Source organism: Anopheles funestus, chromosome 2RL (assembly GCF_943734845.2).
Source record: "Anopheles funestus chromosome 2RL, idAnoFuneDA-416_04, whole genome shotgun sequence".
In the NCBI taxonomy this organism is placed as follows: domain Eukaryota; kingdom Metazoa; phylum Arthropoda; class Insecta; order Diptera; family Culicidae; genus Anopheles; species Anopheles funestus.
Genome location: NC_064598.1, coordinates 81997395 through 82018174, shown reverse-complemented (window position 1 = coordinate 82018174; position 20780 = coordinate 81997395). Strand labels below are relative to the sequence as shown.

General features: G+C 42.0%; 1 protein-coding gene across 19 annotated transcripts in view; it reads right to left on the bottom strand.

The window, feature by feature from the left end:
• Positions 1-97: 97 nt before the first annotated feature.
• The window catches only part of LOC125762841 (aryl hydrocarbon receptor nuclear translocator homolog), a 196042-nt gene continuing 175359 nt past the window's right edge, over positions 98-20780 (bottom strand). For 18 of the 19 annotated variants that reach the window (XM_049425378.1, XM_049425379.1, XM_049425381.1 and 15 more), the window contains 9 exons: positions 9209-9312; positions 6585-6801; positions 6285-6479; positions 5749-6045; positions 5517-5667; positions 5157-5429; positions 4973-5084; positions 3967-4099; positions 98-3881 (listed from right to left, as the gene is read on the bottom strand). In XM_049425378.1, coding sequence (XP_049281335.1) covers positions 3394-3881; positions 3967-4099; positions 4973-5084; positions 5157-5429; positions 5517-5667; positions 5749-6045; positions 6285-6479; positions 6585-6801; positions 9209-9312 — 1970 coding nt within the window. In that variant the 3' untranslated portion in view covers positions 98-3393. The remainder of the gene's footprint in view (positions 3882-3966; positions 4100-4972; positions 5085-5156; positions 5430-5516; positions 5668-5748; positions 6046-6284; positions 6480-6584; positions 6802-9208; positions 9313-20780) is intronic. The other variant, XM_049425375.1, reaches the window with a different exon arrangement.

Genomic DNA, 20780 nt, shown 5'->3' with positions numbered 1-20780 from the left:
GTAATTTTCAACAAATCATTGTGATATTATCCAAACGTGTTAAGAGTCCTTTTTTATCCTGGGCGGTTTAACAACAAAAACAGAAACACAACATAAATTATTTTTTATATTTTCTTTTATTATATTAAACTTGATTTTCTTCCTTGAATTAGTAATTTATATCGCCTATTTCACCCACAGCATTTTACCCATCCTGCATGCTTTTTTGTCGTTTTTTTTGTTGTTTTGTATTCAAATGATTTCCATTTGCTTGTGTGTTTTTGAATGAAAATTTTCTCTTCTATCCTTCCATTTCTCTCGTTCTCCAACCCCCCCGGCCATGTATTTATGTGTGTATGGGGGGGATTTTTTACTTCTCTTATTTGCAAATTGCTCTTCATCCTCATATCATTCACATTGTTTTACTTAAAAAAGGAGTACACATTCGCTCTTGGTTTTTCTTGCTCCGTTCTTCTCGTTATAACTATATTTATATGCATTTATATATTTATATATATATATATTCACGCTTTAGCATCTGCCATAATATGTGCATATTCATTCATTCATTCGTCCCGTACACAAACGATATTCTCTTGGCTTCCTTTTGCCTATTTACTTTTGTATTAACCTATGCATTCCTTTTTTGTTTTACAGTTTTTCTTCCTCTAATTAGTAATGCTGTTTTCCTTTCTTGTGTGTATTTCCCTCTATACTTTCCGCGTACACACTTACACTTTCATGTTTCCATTTTTCCAGATTTTCTTTTAGTGTACGAAGATTTTTGTTTGTGTGCTGTTTTTCTTTGAGTTTTCTTTTTTTCCCTTTCTTGCAACTGTTTTTTTTGTGTGGTAAATCCTATCGCTAAATAATTCCAGCTTTATACAGAAAGAAAACGAAACAAGCTAATAACTTTTCTCATTATATTTTAACATGTTTTTCTTTGCCTCTTTCACTTTTGTCTTCGCGCACGTGGTGGTGCCAATCGTGTTCCAATAAAATGATATTTTTTAAGCTGGACGTAACCGGTTTTTTTTAGCACACTCTCGGGTGTTTTTTTTGTTGCAATCGCTTTTCTTCGTGCGGAAGGCCAAAAAGGGTGAAATAAAAAATGGAATCCTTATGATGTTGGAAGTTTCAGTGTACGGTACACGGAAAACAAACGATCTATACACGTGAGGAATCTAAAAACAAAAATGCGAACTTAGTCCGACACGAAGACAAGTTTTCACATATCTTTTGCGGTGCAGGGAAGGATAGTTAAATAAACCGGTTTGGGGTCAAGTTTCCTCTGCCCTCGCGCGTAGTTAAAGAAAAGCTTCCTTGTGATGCTTACTATAATACAATGAAGAGCTTTTGCTACTATGAATATGTGTGCTGTCTCTGTATCCGATTGTTTTTTTTTCTTTTCTTTGTTGCACACTTCCGCTCACACGCTTGTCTCTCACGTAGTGTGGGACATGCACAAATGAACCGAAGAAAGTTCATACGGAAGAAATCGCACCCCCTAACCACCTAAACCCCACCACTCGGTTTTGCCACCCTGGTTGGCAAATGGTGGGTAAACAAATTAACTAACTTATACAATTTGATGCCACCCGCTAACGGTTGCATTAACGAGGAAAATTAAATTAAAACATGTACATTATTATTGCATACAACCATCCGCATGGGTGCGCATTTCTGTTCATTTGGCAATGAAGCATCCGTCGGGTTTTCTTTTGCACGCTTTTCACTTCTTCTGTTTTTTTTCAAAATCCATTTCGTTCGCACCATATAGAGATTTACTTACTTATCTACTTTAAATTAGCGTTCAAAAAGGTTATTTAAATTATTTTTAGAGCAGTTTTTTTTTCGCCCCTCCTAGCTTGCATACGTAACACATGCATGTTATTCTCATGCTGATGCGTATAATCGCATCACACTTATATCGGTTGCGGTTCTGCCTTTTTTTGTTGTTGCTACAATTGGCTGTGTATACACAAATGCTTACGCCGCAACGTGCTGCAAATTTTGTTTTAAACCTTTCTTTTCTTTTCGTGCGCACGCTTTTGTTTATGTGGTGAATAAAGAAAGTTTATCCTGTGTAAGCTTTAATTAATGCAGCAGGATGTAGATGAAACAAGCTGATTTTTCGTTCGTTTCACACTTTGCATTATCCTTTTTACTACTTTCTTATTCGTTCTTGTTTTGCTCTAGTGTGCAATTTATACATATATATATCTATATCTATATCCATTACTGTTAAGACGTTAAAAGGAAAACAAACTACACTGTACACGCTGCATATTTCGGACGATTTTTCCTAGGTTCTTTTGACGTGGTTTGATGATTTTGTTACTTACAAAGCAACCCACCAGCGGAACGGAAGTGGTTAGGGTACATTCCGCGAACCAACCAATAAGCCAATTGCACCATCATTTCCATCCAGCGAGTGGTTTGTGTGTCGTGGTAAAAAAATCTCACTAACCTATAAGGGATGGTTTTTGGGGGTGGTGTGTGGAAAATTAAAAGATACATTTTAACACCTTTCTGTTGCAGCTCAAATTCCACTGCTAGGTCACGCATTGATATGCGATCGCGGTTGGTAAATAAGTTAAGATTGCTTGGAACTAAAGTACAGTGCCACAAAACTGCGTACTACAGAGCAAATAATCGCTTTGTTTTAAAACGAACCACAAACAAAGCTTTTAAATTTGTTTTAATTTAAGCTGAGACAAAATTATTTCTAAACAAATAAAAAAAAAACAACTAAAATCTGCCTAATACAAACGCCGCAAGCACCAACTCAAATTGTTGGTCACAATTGTTCTATAAAAAAGGCAGAGAACTAAGAAGACACGTTACAAAACGATCTCGTTCACTCGAGGGGTGTTGTTACACCATCGCTTCATACGATTTTTCTAACATTCTTTTCTGGCTATTTTTGTTTTTTTTGGTGGTGTGGTTGGTTAGCTTCTCTTTCTCTCTCTCTCTCTCTCTCTCTCTCTCTCTGTCTCACGACCCTTCGCTAGCGGTTTTTCTCCCTATTTACATATGTTCATGGACCATCATGCCGTACCCGAGCGCATTGAAGCTACCGACCGGTTCACCTAGTGCCATCGGTTCGCCACGTCCGGCACCGACCACTGCCGCTGTCGGCAGCATCGGGAAGGAGGAAGGTGCGGTTGATGATATGGCCGCTGCGGCTGCGGCAGCTGCTGCAGCCACCGCCATTACGGAGGCGGTTGTTGTGGCGGAGTTGCTGCTGTTGTTGGAAGCGGTGGAAGCGCAGATGGTGGACGAATAGGCGGAAGCGGACGTACCGATGGAGTAGTTGCCGTGTGTAGCGGACTCAACTCCGGGAGTGGAGTTGTTATTGTTGTTGTTGTTGCTGTTGTTGTAGCTGTTGTAGCCACCGTAGTAGAGCAGGTTTCATTCGAACGGTGTGTTGAACATGTGGATGTTAAGGTCCTCGAACGAGGTGGTCCCGCTCTGATCGAGCATCTGTAGCATATCGGTTAGTTCGTGGCCCTGGCCGGGATGTTGCCCCACGACCGGATGATGGCCGGGATGGATCTGCCCTGGATGGTGATGATGATGATGGTGCGGATGGTGCGGATGCTGCACCGGATGATGGGCGTGCGGATGTTGTGGATGGGGTGGCACATGATGTGGTGCGCCACCACCACCGCCACCGGTTCCAGCGCCTCCACCTCCGCCACCACCCCCGGTACCGTGGAGGGCTGGATGTTGTTGCTGCTGTTGCATGTGCTGCTGGGCGTTATCAGTGGCCATTTCTTGCGCAAGCCCAACGGAGGTGTGCGATGAACCGGGACCATTTGTCGTACCACCGGATCCACCCGTTTGCATCGGTTCCGGTCCGGTTCCGTGGTGGTGCGATTGCCATCCGCTCCAGATACCTGCAACGCGAGCATGGGGCGGGAAGGACAAGAACGGTTTAGTTGGGGAGTTGTTGGGAAAGGCTTATGCAAGTTTAAAACCTACCCGGTCCGGCTTGCGACGACGGTGTGAAGGTGGACGTTTGACGAGATGCGTTAAGCTGGGTGTAGGTTGGTCCGGTCGGTGACCGGTTCGGACTTAGTTCACTGTACTGGTAACCTTCGGTGACGGGTTGTGGCTGTATAAAGACGAACGGATACACGATGTTATATTGTTAAAAAATGTTTGGAAGTGGAGCAAGGATTAAAAAATAAACTATGTCCAAAGACTTTATCATCGACCTAGGACTGAGTAGTAGACTTGAAACCTTAGATTGAAGATAAGAATTAAAATGATGGCTCCATCATCAACGATCCCGCACGCTAACAATTGCCGAACTTATTTGGGGTGATGTCCAGCTAAGTAAATCTGGACACCTATCTGACCCCGTCCTAAATATCGCCTTCCTTGGATCAACAGTCATCACCAACAACTACATTCGTTTGAAGGTTCTTGCTAGGATCCTGATTGCTAAACGATCATTCTTCAGCTTGAGGGCGCTTCTCTACTTTAAACCTCTGACGATTAAAGGCTCAAAAGCTCGAAGGCTAGACTATATATTTTTTAAGGCATTTTGAGATTAAATGATAAAGTTTGAAGCATTGCTGGATGCTTTTTACGTTGACATAGATCTAATACAACACATTCCACTTCAAATGGAAAAGAATCCAAAAATTGGGTACAACTTTAACACATGAACTTGAAAACCCTATATGTCTTCCTCGTAGTAATCGCATATGCCAATGAGAAATGGACTCTATTAAATTTTCAGCATTTGAGAGGAAAATACTCAGAAAGATTTTTGGCTTCATATGTCAGAAAGGCCATTGAAGAAACTGCTACAATAACAAGCTTTATGAGTTGTGCTCACTATCGTCCAAGGAATTACATTCACCTGGATCTGCATGTCATCAAAATGATACCAGACGATCCAAATCGTAAAGTCTTGTGAACGTGGATAGGGAAGGCTTGATCGATCCAAATTGAGATGGAGTAAGTCCCCGATGCTTACCTGTCGCAGCGTCCACGCAGTGGCTGCCGGCGTTGGCGAGGTATTGTTAGTTTTGGGAATATGCCCCAACGTACCCGTCGCACCACCACTAGGCGTTCCCGGTGAACCGTACCTGGAAGAAGAAGCAGAACAAAAATTAGGGCGCTTCTTTACAACGTTTGCTTGCTTTAACGCTTTTACTCACTGTATTGGCGATGGGGTCGGATTGTAGCTGTACTGCACCGCATTGTGTGCGCTTTCCGGTCGTTGAATACTGCTAGCGGCGGCCGCCTGCGCTGCTGTCTGCGGCTGCGATGGCAAGTGTGAAATCAGATTGTGAGGATTGTAGATATTGCTCGACGGTGTCGTGTCCCTTCGGCCGGGAAGTGTATAATCTAAGCCGGGTGCCGGATAGGATGCGACCGGTGTTTCTGTTTGCTCCGGTGCCGTTACCGTATCGTGGGACGAATGGAGCGCCCTTTGAGGAATAAGAAAAAAATCATTATTTTATGCTTTGAGGACATTCAAAGATGGATTCCTATCGTATGATTGGGAATACACTTACTTTGCAGAGCTGTTCGTACACACCACATACTCGATATCGTCCGTGTACGGATTGAGGAAGGCGTACGCCTGCGTTCTCATCCAAACCCACTCCTTGTTCTTCGCCCGGAACCGGTACATGACGGAGAACATTTGGCCCTTTTGCTTTAGCACTACAATAATAAAACAAATAACAGTTACATTAGTAAAACAAACGGCAAATCAGCAAAATAGAAGACGAAAGACAAACTTACCTTGATCAAAGTTTTCCTTCATATGAGCAATATCATCCGGGTGGAAGAAATCGTAGCAACTTTTGTTGAGCAGATCGACCGGCTGATACCCAAGCACACCGATCACTCGCTGGTCAACGAACGTGAACTTGCCGCACATGGCGTGGCGCGAGATAAACTCGTTCGGATTGTTCGAGTTCAGATCGTTCGCCGTGGTGGAGGAGGTGATCTGTAGCCGTGCGATCGCCACCAGACAGCAGTGCGTGTTGTGCAGCTCATCGTCCTGCCCCCGATCGATCGTTACACCTGGAAACATATCTGAATTGCGGCGGATCATAATTAACAGTCTCCGGGAGCGTTCCAATTTTAAGTGTGTCCTTCTTTTTTTGTGATTTGGTGTGTGTGAATCGAAATGTTTTGACAACCAAGTGTTGTTGGATGGAGGGGACAGAAAGACATCCCCCTTGTTTGTCCACAAGCTCGTTAGCAAAACTGAGAAACATTTGAATTGGCTCTCCCCAGCTCCCCGCATTAAACGTTTGCCGTTTTCTACTTACCCGTCGGTGGCCAGTTCTTTATATACCCTGTGCAGTGCATTACCGCGTAGTTGTGACCGTCAACGGACGGACCGAGTGAGTTTTTCCTTCGTAGCCGGTTCAGATGCCCGAGTGCCATCGATTCCGGCGTTAGTGGTCCGATTCGCATCCGACAGATAAACCCCCGTCTCGAACCCATACATAATCTCATCGATGCTGTTGATGGAGAGAGAAAGAAAAAGAGAGAGAGAGAGATGCAAGCGCGATTAGATATTGCTACAGTTCTGAAGTTTGTGGAGCTATTTGTTGAGGTTTACATACATTGATGGCCTTCCTTTTTGACTGTGCCGGTTTTGAGGTCCAATATCCGTCCACTGTTGACCGGTTCCTGTGTCGAGAGCTGTTCACGCACCTTCTCAATATCGTCCGGATGGATATGGTCGAAAAGGCTCCCGCTGTACCATTCGTTCTGGGAGTAGTTCAACACCGGCGTTACCGAATCGGACACGTAAATGATGCGTCCTGTATCACAGCCCGCCTACAAAAAAAAACGAGGAGCATAAAAAACATTCACATTTAGTTCAGTTTTTTTGTTACTAAGAAACTTGGTAGCGGTACAATAAAAATAATTTCATTAAAAAGTACACGTTTTTAGTTTGGGTGTAATTTATAAAGCCGGCTGCAAACAAATTGGACCGTACGGCAGTAAAGCGCCTTTCTAGCCAAGGCGCATTAATTAAGTCTTTAAAACTCTATAAACCGAGTTTTATTTGTTGTTGTTGCGGCACACAAGAATCAACGGGCGCTTTCCGTTCTGTTTTTCTCCGTCTCGAAACAGCTTCATTGATTCGTTGCTTTCCAACTTTCCTTTCCGCTTTTCCCTAACACCCACCCTGCGGCTCGTTTCACAAAAGGATCGTTCGCGAATAAATAATACATTAATCAATGTAGTGCGTGCGTGGCGAAATTATCAATTCCAGCCACCGATTTTACGCCCACGGAGACAAATGAATGATTATGAGAAGAGTGAAGCGAGAGGGGCAAAGGGCAAAAATGGAATAGCCAGTGGAACGCGCCATCGGTTTGGGATATTTTGCATTTTTTCAGTCTTCAGGCAGCTTCTTGCATGCCGGCCAGCCAGTGAAGTTCTACCAATGGGGGGAATGGGGGACTGAAAAATGCCTAATGAGTAATTTTGTACCGTGTGCGCTGCTCAGCTGCATTCTAATTGACGATAAATAATGCGAAAATGCCTTCTGCCGGCTTCTGCTTCTTTCTTTCCGTTGCCGTTAGGGGCAAACTTTTGGGCGAACTGCTGGAATGTCTTCAGTTGCAGTTTGAGATATGAAGGAAGTTAAAGTGTACCACCAGCACTGACCAAGTGTTCGCCAATCGTTGGAATGGAATTATCGCCACCTCGGACACAAAGTTGTGTTATCCGGAGTTTTAAAGCAGGAGAAAAATGGTGTGCAAGAGCAAAGAAAGAAAAAAAAACAAGACAACTCTCGGGAATGTGCTTTTTTTGCACAACCCGAAGGGGCAGGCAGGGAGATTGAAATAAATAAATTATCCTACTGATATGTATTGAACGTAAATTTGCATTCCTGCTTGGCACACCTCGGCACAAGAATCCTAGTTCTTGCTACCGTTGGGTATTCCGAGGGTTTCTTGCATTTCTTGTCGGTTCTTCCTCATTCTACGCTTTGAGAGGTGACGCATTTTTGGGATGAAAATTCTTAGCATTAGCATCCTGTGTTGCACTCCTTCTTTCTGCTCCCATTCCCTTGCTTGTCCCATTCCGGATTAGGTACCACAAACCGGGAAACTTGCTTTGCTCAGGAAGCTCAGGAAACGGTCCTGAGGAAGTCATTGGATAAGTTTTGGATGAATTTTAATTTTCCAATATTTATTCACCCAATCCGGGGAGCGAATTTTAATGAGAAATTTTGAATAATTTTACAACATCCAAACAAGCTTCGTTATTATCCATCATTTGGTGAAGGGAGGATTGAAGTTTTCCCCCGCGTGTGAGATGATATAATGAGTGCCAAGCTTACACTTTGGATGTTTTGGAGATAGTTACAACTATTTTAAAATAATGTAGACTACAACACAACTATGATTATTACTTGAAATTAACGTAATAAAAGAGGTTTTAACACCAGACATCTTTTGTCGGGGATTAGTTGTTTTTTTTCGGAATGCACTGGAATTTGAATATATTTTTCTACCATTTCTTTTGTCTGCCCTATCTCTTAACATTCCATTTAAACTCTAACCGGGTATGTGTCCAACACAAGAACAGCTTTACAAACACCATCCTTTACGAAAGAAATAAAATTCTGTCGCAATAGGGTTTAGACAGAGGAAAATGCTAGACGAACGGACTCTCGGCATCAAAGCCGGAGTACGTACTGGAGGTTGCAAATGGACGGCAAACTGTAATTAGTATGCAATTCGCACGGTCAACATACAAAAAGATACACAGATACTACTGCTCTCTAGCAAGACAATTCATCTGTCCATTTCTATCCGACGCTTACGGGCTTGTTCTATTCTTTACCAATTGCAAACTGCATTTAATGTTGTAGCCACTCGTCAGTAAAAAAGACACTTGCCAGACTCCTGTGCTCTTAAAAAGCTTTCGGTTTCGATTGGCATCTCTGGTGGGTTTAGAGTTAAAGCTATTTTCTTCATTTAAATAAAAGGAGTCGTCTATTGTTGTGCCGGGGCTTAACCGAATGCCAAAGGCACTAATTAGCTTAATGTAATAATTTTCCTTTTTGTTACCCTTTAACCGCTGTAGCAGAATAAAAATAAAAGAATCGGTTTTTTTTCTCCTTTTAAAAAGTCGTATTTAATTAATGCTTTGAACTGAACGTGAAACTATATTGTGTCTATGAAACCGTTTGCTTTTGGCTAGAATATAGAATAGAAATACTTACCACAAACAGAAATCCATCTGCGGCTTCCAGTATCAGGTGCTTCAGCTCCTGATCGGTAAGAAAGGATGGTTTGTACGACCCATCCGTGTTGGTATTGCCGGTTCCTAAAAGTAAAAAGAATAAACACAAGATAAAAATATACATTAGCAACATCATTCTAGCTTTATTTTATTTTATTTATTCATTTTTCTTCTCCATTAAAGATACAGCACTTTAAAATATAGATTATAGCGAAATAACCGACCGCCATTTTATATGCAAAAATGCGCCTTAATTGTGTACGTATAGAAGTATCGTTTCGGCTCATCGGAACCGGAACCGGAAAGGGTTCCGGTAAGCCTTTTTATTTTGGCTTCGTATATGGCATTGTAATAATCGTTACAAATTTTAAGCTAATCAAAACAGTTCAAACTGCCCATCAGTGGCTCGGCGTATTATGGTCCGCGAAGAAGATGTTAGCTAAATGGGATGGAACCCACGCCAAGCCAAAAAAACAGGATCCGGATAAGCTAAACCGGAAAGCAAATAAAAAGAAAACAAAGTAGAAAAACCTCCCCAAAAGTAAACAATGCGTAACAAGTAACTATCGTAATGAAGAACAAAAAAGGAGGATTTTTTTTTCATTTCCCTACAGACAGTTGTCCCAAATTTTCACCCAAAAAGGAGATGGTGAGAAGAAGACAAAAGGGTTAAACATTTTATTTGCTTGTTTTTTTTTCTATACCGCGCCTCCCCCCACCCAGCAGAAAGTGTTTAAAAATTAAAGAAGAATTTCTGTCGCAAGGAGCGCACAAAATATAAAAAAAAGTAAATGGAGCAACGGGTGTAGAAGTGAAGATACAACAAGTTGTAAAAGTAAATGACGTTTAGCATTTTCTTCAATTTTAATTTGCATAACAGTATAAAAATAACAATAAAAAATAAATACGACTGTTTCAAGCGCCGGCGAATGGGAATGAAATACACACATACACTGAGGCAAACGTCTTGGACTATCTCTTAAGGACTACCGTTAAGGGGAAGAGAATTTGCCTTTCTGTTACAAGGCAAAGTATGGGGACACAATTTCAGAACGACCAAATCATATGACGTAAGAGAGGAAGAGGGTGTGTGTGGGTGTGGGTGTGATAATTGGAGATGATTTTCTTTAGCGGTCTTTACAAGGGTCGTAGAAAATGTAAAATGGCACAGTACACAATGACATTCCCTCCCTTCGACTAGGGTAGTAACGGAGGAGTGGATAAAAGGAGCAGAAAAACCGATTTTTCTTTTTGGTCGCCATCGTTCCTACATACCAGCGGGTGGTAGACTATAAATGAATCGCGTTTGCTAGAATTACACGCTATCATTCGCACTTGGCGCACTTCGTTGCTGTCCACGCAAAAGAAAATCGATCGAATGTCGTCTAACGATCAGTGTTGTTTTGCCTTTCCCTGAACGAAGCATTATTGGAGCATTTTAAAGCGACAATGTGTCCCCGAAGGCTACGGCTGCCGCTGGTGCTGGTGCTGCTGCTCATTCTAGATGGTGATTGAGCTGCATCCCGTGTGAAGGAATCATACAATCTTTAAACGCACATTACCGATACCGATATACGTTTGCTTTTATTTGTGTACCATCTCTCTTTGGCGCAAGAGATGTGCGATGTATGTTGATGAAATGACACTTGGAGTATGGAATTGATTTTTAAACGAGGTCTTTTTTTCCTTCGGTAAAGTATCATTTTATGCATGTTTGAGAATGAGGAAGGCAGAAATAGGTTTGGAAAAGCTTATAAAAATGAAATTACAGATCATCGCTCCAAGCGGAAATACGTTTCATTAAAGGTCTAGGTGTACTTAGTACTCTATGTACTTACATAGAATGGTAGGAAGGAAAGTGAATAATCGTCAAGACATGTGTGCAAAAGAGGCTAAATTATCGGCAGTAAAATTGATTGAATTAGGATGAAAAGCGAAAAAATGGTTATAGATATTTTATGTTTCTTTTCCATATATTTCGTGACGACAAGACAAGATAAGGAATTGTTTCAACATATGTATTTTTTTCTCAAATTTGATTGATTTTGGCGATTCGAGTTCATAGGAGTTCCTTGTCACTAAAGGCACTAAAATCATCACGTGTGAAGAAAAGAGTATCGAACAGAAGCCAAATTTCAGGATTCCAAGACAACAGCCATGATCTTTAAGTATTGCAGAGATTACATTTACAGATCCTGTGCAAAATAACCTCAGCGTTTCCGCGGTAGTTCGGAGTCACCGAGAAAACATTGTGAAGTGAAAAAATGCGCTTGAAGTTTTTGGTGAAGAACTTCATCGCCAACAATTTTGGCGGATGACGTGATTTAACCTGATCTATTTGACAGTAAAATGACAACGATTAATATGAACATCCAGTGCTTTATGTCCTTATGGACATATGGAAAAGGACTTATGGACATTTCCGCAGAACTTACGGAGATTTGAAGTTTAGTCGAAAAATAATTTCCAAAAATTATCACTTAAAACAAGATCCAACCTGAACTTGAAAACAGATCACTAGCGTAGCTGGATTATTCAAGATTCCCGAGAAGTATCCCAATGTACTTGGACTTTTATAAATAAATCTAGGGGTCGTCTCCAATAATTTTGAGGCCAAATGGAAAGGGCAGTCGATAACCTAGACCATACACATTTACTTTTTCATTAACCTATAGTAAGGTTCCTGTCAACTGGTCTAAGATAGATAGACAGATAGGATTGGTGCTATTCAATTATCTTGTTTAATTTTTTCTACATCCCTATTGGAAGTTTATCCATTTATCTCAAGGCATACATTACCAGAAGCATTTACGGACGTACATCAAATATCTCTGCCCTGTTGTTACTTTGGTATTTATAAATGTCGCAGTCAGTCAATTGTTGCTGCCCATGATCTTTTCACCTCGCCTAACAAACAATTCTCTGGGTGCAGTACCACACAGTTAAATGTCTGCATTTGGAGTTGCAATATTTACAATTGCACCATTAGAAATTTTAACAAAATAACAACAACAAAAAATAAAGAAAACGCTTAGAATGGCAAAAAAGAAGGAATAATATTGAGTAAGGAACTCATTGCACCAGTCATGTAATTCTCCTGCATTGCATCTACTAGCAAAAACACTCAAACAAAACAAAAAAAAAACTACGATGAATGATTACATATAACTTTGAAAAAAAAAGAACCACAAAAGCATTTACATTGGCGTTGTTTTTCCTCGCGGGAAATAGGATCGTTATTTTTCTGTTTTGTTTTCCCATTACACTATCCTTAGAGAATTGAGCCGCTATACAGCGGGACCGAGCGACTGTTTACATAGTTTTAATATCATTTTAACGTTATGAGGCATGCTTTTTTTCTCTCTCTTCTATATCCAACGCCACCACTCTGTTGACCCTGTTTGAATGGCGCATTACATCCACACACAACTCCCGCCGGTTGTAGTATACCACCGGGTATGGCTCTTTCCTCTATGCAAACTATGCTCCCCACCAGTCTCTCCATTGCGCGGAATGAACAAACAAAACATTAGTTCTTTTTATTCCCTTTCACTAGGAGACACTGTGTGCTAGGAGTTTGGAAGGTCAGTTGTGGTTTGGTTGTATTTTTTTTTTCGTGTCTAAGTAGAGAGAGAGGGTTTATCTGCATAATTATAGTCTCCACATCCGTTGGACACTACTGACCAAAAAAAAAAAAACAAAACAAAACAAAAAAAACACGAAGAAAAAAATGTTTGCATAAAGAAATTCTGAAAAAGAAAACAAAACATAAAACCTGTGCGCAGAGAAGGTACAGCAGAACAAAAATAAGTGTATTTGGTTGTCACTGTGTCCACTAAGTGCGGTTCACTACACTCACTCTCTTCTTTTAGTTTGGAATGGCGATGGCGTGTATTGTTTGTTTTTTTTTTGTTGAACGTATTCGGTCATTTGCCGGTATCAGTATGAAATGTTATGTTCACTTGTGGCCACCCACTCTTCGCCCCAAAAACCACCCTCCCCGGAGGCGCTGTCAGGTTAAATCATGCCGTTTCCTTCTGTACGGCACTTATCTGTGGTAGTGTGCATGTACACGACACCATTGCAAGTTCTCCTATCGAGTAAATGGTTCTGGCATGTGTGTTTGGGGTTTTTTCCCCGCTTCTGCTCCGTGGGTGTTGCAGTTTGGAAAATTGATAGTGCTTCTCCGGTGACAGCAGTGGGCAAGTAGCAAAAAAAAAACCAAAAAAAAAGGGCAAACCCCGTTGTGTTCAAGCTCCAAACCAGCGATGGGGTTGAAATGGAAGAAACATTTTTCAATGATGACAGTCATTTGCTGTCACCACACGAAGTGTTCCGCTGATAAAATCTCACTTTATTTATCCAACCAGGCTCCAACACGCGGGCCAATTGTGTGGTCAAAGCTTTAGTTTGTTGTGACGGGTCTCCGGATGACTTGTTATGGAGGAGGAAATAACCCGGACGACGGGAGCTGAAGGATTCGAATGGAGCAATCAACTAGGATAACACACTCTGGCCTGTATTCTGGCGTTGTTGCCCGAGCCAGCCAGCCCTGTCCATATGTGCATACAGGTGCTATCTAATCGTAGCCAGATCGATTGCAGTTAGGTGCAATCAGTTTAAGGGAAATGTTTTACAGGCCCCAAACCACACCGGTACACCGGTGGTTTTGAAAGCTTTCGAATGTGTGTTGCGTGACTGAAGCGGAAAATGATGATCGAAGCTTGTAATAATGGTCATATCTGGCAGTTATCTGGTCTGACGCGAAGCGGACCTGCAAAACCATAATTAGGCAGTGTTTTCTTCAATTTTCGATAAATAATCCGGCGGGGTGGGCGAATGTAATTGCATCTCTTTAATGGATTTTTTTCTTGTAAAGAAAAAAAAAACGGGAAAAAACTAATATGTTTAAAAACCATTATGGTGTATAGGAAAAAAGAAAAGAAAAACTTTAGCATTGTAATATTGTTTGCTTTCTTTAGCCTATTGAGAGTGTTTCATAGTTGAGTGTGAAAAACAAACGGAGCAACTAATAAGCAACATCATAGACAGGACGAAGTATACACAATAACAAAAAAAAAAACTCCTTAAAGGAACTTCATCAATGTGGCACGGGAATAATCATTGGATTGTGTCCAACTTTGCTCAGCATCATCATCATCATCATCATCTTCCGATTCGATCCGATCGTCGAACACCCATTCTCATGGTGAGGAAAAACCCGAACTTTGAAGCTGATGAAGATACCAAAAAAAAACCATGCAACACGAGAGAGGGAGAGAATCAGCAACGAAAGAAGGGAAAAAAACTTCACTCACTCCCCCCCGATTTTTGGAGGTTGAGCAAAATTGAGCACTAGGAAAAGGTGGAAAATCTAGCATGGGTAAATAGAAAAAAGTCGAAGAGATGAAGCAAAAAAAAATCCCCGAAACCGTTGGAGACTTTGCGGAAACTACCACCGGTGGTAATTACATTTCAAAACTTTTTCCCTCATCTCAATCAATAATCTTTCTCCGGACCGGAGTGGCTTACATGACGGACGGGGGGGGGGGGGGGGGGGGGGGGTGTCCCCGGTGGTGCTACACACAACATCCAAGAGATCGTATAATTTAGGAGCAAAAGGAAGAGAAAAAAAACCCCATTCCAACTAGAAAGAGAAAGAACGGACTATGATGATGCGAAGATACCCGACGACAAGGAAGGATGGTTTCCGCATCCGAACCGGATACGGATACTGGGGGCTCCCGCTTTGATTTTCTTACGTTTTTTTTTTCTTTTATCGTTGGGTGAAGAGTTCCGTTTTCGGGGTTTCGTCTTTTGGCCTTTCCTTACGAACGGTTCGTAGTAAGGGTAGTGTAGCAAAACCCTACTACTTCTAGTGCTGACTGGCATCCTTTGCCCGTTGATGATGGAACGGAAACCACCAAATCGGACCAGAAGTGAGGGTAGAATGAAAATGTGTAACAGGAAAGGAAATCCATTATACTGATCTCTTTTGAGGTTCCTTTTTATGCCACCACTCGTGCTCTCTCCCCATAGACGTGGCGTACTCCTCTTGGACACCTTCCTAGCCAACAATTCTTGGAAAATCCTATCGAATCTAAATTGTTTCTTTTTTTTTGCCTCCCTTCCGTCTGGCTTCATTTTTCTCGTTCCCCCCGCAGGGTGATGTTTTCGCTGACCGGTGGTGATTTCATACGTGAAATAGAAATTATCGATCGTAGCTCACCGATAAGCGGTGTTCCCTCGTGGTGCTGATGGAGCGATGACGGTGGAGCTATAGTTATAACTGGCACTCTGGTGCTGTCAAACACAATTCCACACAATTGTTACCACATCTGACTATTTTCTAGGGTTTATCCCGCGTCATCAATGTTTCTTTTGACGTCAGGAAGCGCAATATGGTGGTATGGGTTGGTGGTGTTAGTATCCCCACAAGGAAGGCCGTTGCACGTCGAAGAGCGGCGTGTACTTACAGGTGTACAACCTTTCGTGCCAATGGTTCGGCTTTGTGGTTGATTCGTTGCTGTACGACCCACCCAATCAACCCAAGAAGAAGGAAGTAGCGATATCCGTGTGATGGAAATGAGTAATTTCTAAGGTCGCCCGGTGTAATGATAGGGCTCAAAAAGGCAACAAAAGTACCGAACCCAACCAGTTGGCGACAACGATGACATGCCGGGGGGAAAACGAGCGGGAAGAGTTGGTTGGATAAAAATCACACCCAAAACGGATTTGAATGAATAATGCATTCATTCATCCATTCATTCACTGGATAGAAATAAAAAGCCATCCCAGCCCGATGACATCCGTGTACGGCGGAGCAAAGAAAAAAAAACCTCGAAGCCCAAAAGTGCCCCGTGTCAATGAATCATTGTTACCGCAGGCCGGGACGTTACGAGGCGTTTGGGACAGTTTTGTCATTGGCCCGACGTAGAGGCCCAAGAACCGAACCGAAAACGAATCTACCAAGGAAAAAAAAGGAACGCCATTGCAGTGAAGAACGTACGGTTTTGCTTTGTAGCTGGAAGGTTTAAAAGCTTCACCGAAGAAGCAGCTGAAGACAAATGCGTCTACAAGGAGGAAAGGATAAAAGTGTGGAAACCAAAACAGGGAATGGTAGCGATATGATACCCGCCAGATCAAACTCCACGGAAGGGCCATAACCCGTTGTGTGTGTGGGTGTGTGTGTTTGTGTATGCAGGAATGATTTAAATATTAATCAAATCTGATATCGCGACCGACCGCGGCTACTGCTGAAGGGTTTCGCGCGGCTACTGATACCGAAAGGACGGTTGAAAAAAGCATATGGACGGAGAGAACTGACAAGAAGAAATAATGTACACACTTTAAAAACAAACCGTAACCGAAAGGGGAAGATGTAAGAAATCAGGGACGATCATCACCATTCTCCTTGTTTCTGTACCTTTTTGGTGGTGTGGTTAACTTTGTAACACTGCCTGTCTCTACTTTAAGAGCAGTTCTTTAGGGTTTCTTTGGGATTAAGCAAAAAAAAGTGCTCGGGTCAGATGGGTCTGTTTCACTTGCACACCTTTTAACTGGGTTTGTAATAATTTTGAATAATTTTCATATTATCATAAATAATAACCCAAAAAAAAACAGACGCATCATCCCTGTGCACCATTGTAGTTGGCAACACTTTATCACTTGAGATGGGATGGAGAGACAGTTTTGACTAAGGAGAACAAATAAATTTGAATTTATTGTTTTAGTTGCTTGTCAGCATAGTCATTCAATAGAATAGAATTTTCTTCACAAAAGTAGTTAATTTTTTTTTGTTACAAATTTTAGTAGTAAAAGTAGATTTCTTTAAAGATCCCGAACACAACAAAAATGGTCGCACCTTCCTTTTTGTCGTTAACCTGTGTGTGGGTGCGTCTGGGTGATTATCGTCTTACCGTCTGGCAGGGGTTCGTCGCTTGGGGACGTGACCAAATCGCTAAATGAATCTTCACCACCGGCCGAGATGATACCCTTAACCAAACCGGGAAACCGTAAAGGTTTAACAACTTTTCACCTTTGTTTTACGCCTTCCGCTGTACATCCGCCGGTATTCAACACCGGTAGGCGGTCCGGGAATAAGGATCGCTGGGTTGGATATTCGCTGACTCCGCTGACACTTCTTACGCTAGTTGATTTAGTTCTGTGTCTTTCTTGTCTGCGCTTCTACCGAGAACGTAACGATCGTGGCTACAAGATCGACTATGCGTAGGGCGACCCTCTGTGTGTCTGTATGCATTCGTATCTTTCCGGTTCTTTTTTTTTATTACTTATTTTACGCCCCAAACCCCCAAGCCGTCTTCCGGAGAGCGTTTGTATCCTTTTTTAAAATTCACTGCAACTGCGTCCAATAATTCAAATCTGTTTCGGCCTGAAGACGGCGGTGCGGCAAGATCCAGCACGGTTGATAAATGGTGTCTGCATCAGCATGGACCCTGAAGCGTTGGTAAAACCAAACCATTCCGTAACACTGGAAGGCTTTTTGGGTGGGGAGGGATGATCAACGCCCGAACGCTTAGACGGCGACCAGAAGTCAAAGATCGAGCGGTAAAGCGAATGTGCCGGTGGAAGATTAAATTGATTGCGGAGGGTTAAATAACGTTGTTTACAGGTTGTTAAAATGTTCAACAGCTCTGTCAGGCGGAAAGAAATAATTAAATACACACACACACACACCGAGAGAGCGAACTGTTCCCGTGGGCTTCCGTTTTATTTTTCTGATTTGGATGCAGAATCATCGGGAATCCTGTACGAACGGTTTGTATGTAGAATGGTTGATAAAACTTAACAAAAAAAAACAAGAAAGGTGAACAAGAATACAGCAATATCAGTGGTGTGCAAATTTTGCCCAACACTCCACAATTGACCGTCGGGGCAAAACGAATTAATTGACACCGTTTTGCCAACATTTGAATAATTTGATGCTCGGGCTTTCTGTTTTTGGTATATATAGATCGATTTACGCTGAGTGGAGAATGGCAAATTAAAAACTAAAACACCAGAAAAAAAGCAAAATCTGAGCTTATCTTTGCGCTCGTTAAAATGGTTTTCGATTTACATGGCATCGACATTTTAATTCCTTTTCGTTCGCAGGAACACTTCTGCTGCTGCTATTTCGTTTTTCACTCGTTTTTCATCAAATTAATGTACTTCCAGTGCTACTGTTTTTTCGAGGTATTTTTTCGGTTGATTAGATATATATTTTTATCTTCGCTTTGCTTGGTTTCGTTTTTTTCTTTTACCTTCGAACTGTCCAGCAAAATGGGCACGAGATGAAAGCTCATGAACAATCGAAAGGCTGGAATGTTGGCTTCATTTAACACCTTTGCTTAATTTAAATGCAAGCCGGTGTGTCGACTAATCTGTTTTAAGCAGATAAAGCTTTCCTTTCTGTTAGGAGGAAGTTCTTTAAGTTACCAGAAAAATGAAAAAGGGATTTAAAAGGGGATGAAGGAAACCCCAAACAGCAAAGAGAGCATCTGATTAACGATAAACCAAAAGTGAGTCATCTCCACCATGTTCAGAGATTGTGGTTTTATCGGTAAGCAAAAGGGGTTTTGATCAGGTTGTTTCCATTTTAAATGTTTTGTCAGAAAAAAAAACAAACCCTTTTATGAAACACAAATATGACAAATGCACTCCACCGAACAAGAAATTAATCTTCTTGAATGAATCAAAGAACAAACACAAAACAGAAAGTGCGGATTTTGCGAGACAATATATGATGTGCGCTGTTCTGTTGAATGGTATATTGTTTTTTAATGAAAATTATGTGTCAGATCATTTTCGCGCTGTGCCCGGTTGGGCGGACAAGGAGATCTGGTATCGTTGATAAACGAATTGCAGCGCCAGTAGTGAGCTAACTGGCACTCCGGTCCGGTTTGTGTAGCCATTCCGATTTATGGGCGAAGACTACCATTCTTATGTAGCCCTCTTCCTACAAATGGTCGCTGACAATAATCGGCGTCATAATCTGCAACAGCTACCGGCTCAAGACAGTGTGATCAAAGCTGCCGCAGAAAGCGCTTTCATGGCTTCTTGTTATCCGCATCCAAAGCGGGGTGGACCGGGAACCGGCCATCAGATCTCGCCGTACAACCTGTATATGGTGCAGTGGTACCACCCATAAAGGGGAAACCGACACCGACTTCGCGAGAATCGCGAAAATCATTTTGTGAAGCTTCACATTACACCATTGTTCTCACATAATTGGCCTTTCGGCCTGTGTGATTGACGTTGGTCCCCACCGGGTTGCTACTTTTCGAAACGGAACGGAACCATTTTGTGTGAAGCACAACAAAAAAAAGCATTAAATATAGCAACAGATTATGATTAGTTATGAGAGCACTTTTCAATTACTCTTCCCACTAGTCGTGGCGAAGAAAGATGATCGATCTGAGGTGGATGAAAAATTGCTATCTCGTTGATATTAATTGATCACCGTTTGGGAAAGCATTAATTCTCGGTGATATCGTGCAATACCACAATCATGGTTGTTATAAATTGAAAAAAATTAAAGACATGAAATGTATGAGATGCGCAAGAGAGAAAAAAGAAAGACCTGAACAACGGGTTTTTTGGCTACCGCGTATACCGTTAAGCTTTTGTCTTTGGCGAACGATTTCCAGCAGACCAAGAATCCAATATCTCACGCCCTTCGAAAAACCATACCATGGCGGCAAAAGTGTGCCGAAGTCGAAATGAAAGCTTTTTCATGAGAAGAATACATGATTCACTAGCAAGCAGACGAGTCTCGTGCTATCAAGATAGGTATCTTTGCTTTGCTGTTTTTATTTTTAGAAACCATGTCCAAGACACTTGGGAATCGTTTGGTCAAGTAGAGATTATGTACGCAGTACAACGCGACAAACACATAACACGACCGAATATGAGGTGTTCCTTTGTGGCTCTATTGACGTATAAACCTCCGTCCATTCCTGTCGTCCTGTCGTGCTAGAGCAACCGTGCAATTAGTCCCAACGGCTTTCTCATAGGGTGGAATACACAGCACTGGTAAGCCTTCCCCGCAAATCCGTGCGAAAGATTTCAACGTATCGATAGACCTCTGATCCAACGAGGCCACCACCATCTCCACCAAACGGGTGAGGTTGAAACAATGCTCCATTCGCTTTGCTAATATACATATTGATACATTGATTATTTATGGATTATTTCTGTTACTGTGATTGCCACCGTGCGCCGGTACAGTAGGTTTTCTCCTTCCTCCCAACTGCGACCCAATGCGGGTTAGCAAAACGGAACGCAAATGGTTCGTGTCGCCGTTCGGTACCCGACAGCCGCCATTTGCTTAGGTTCGCTCTCGTAGCAAAACTAGTTATATCCACACACCTTACCGCGTGTCCGTTACGACGTTGCGCGTCTCCATCGCTAAAAGGGTGGGCATGTGCTCACATCCTCACCAATGCCAAAACGACCAGTTGACAACGGTCGTTGTCGGTTTATTAAAATTATTTATTTGTCGCACAGCGTCTCTGTCTCTGTCTCTCTCTCCCGCACGGACATGGTACCGT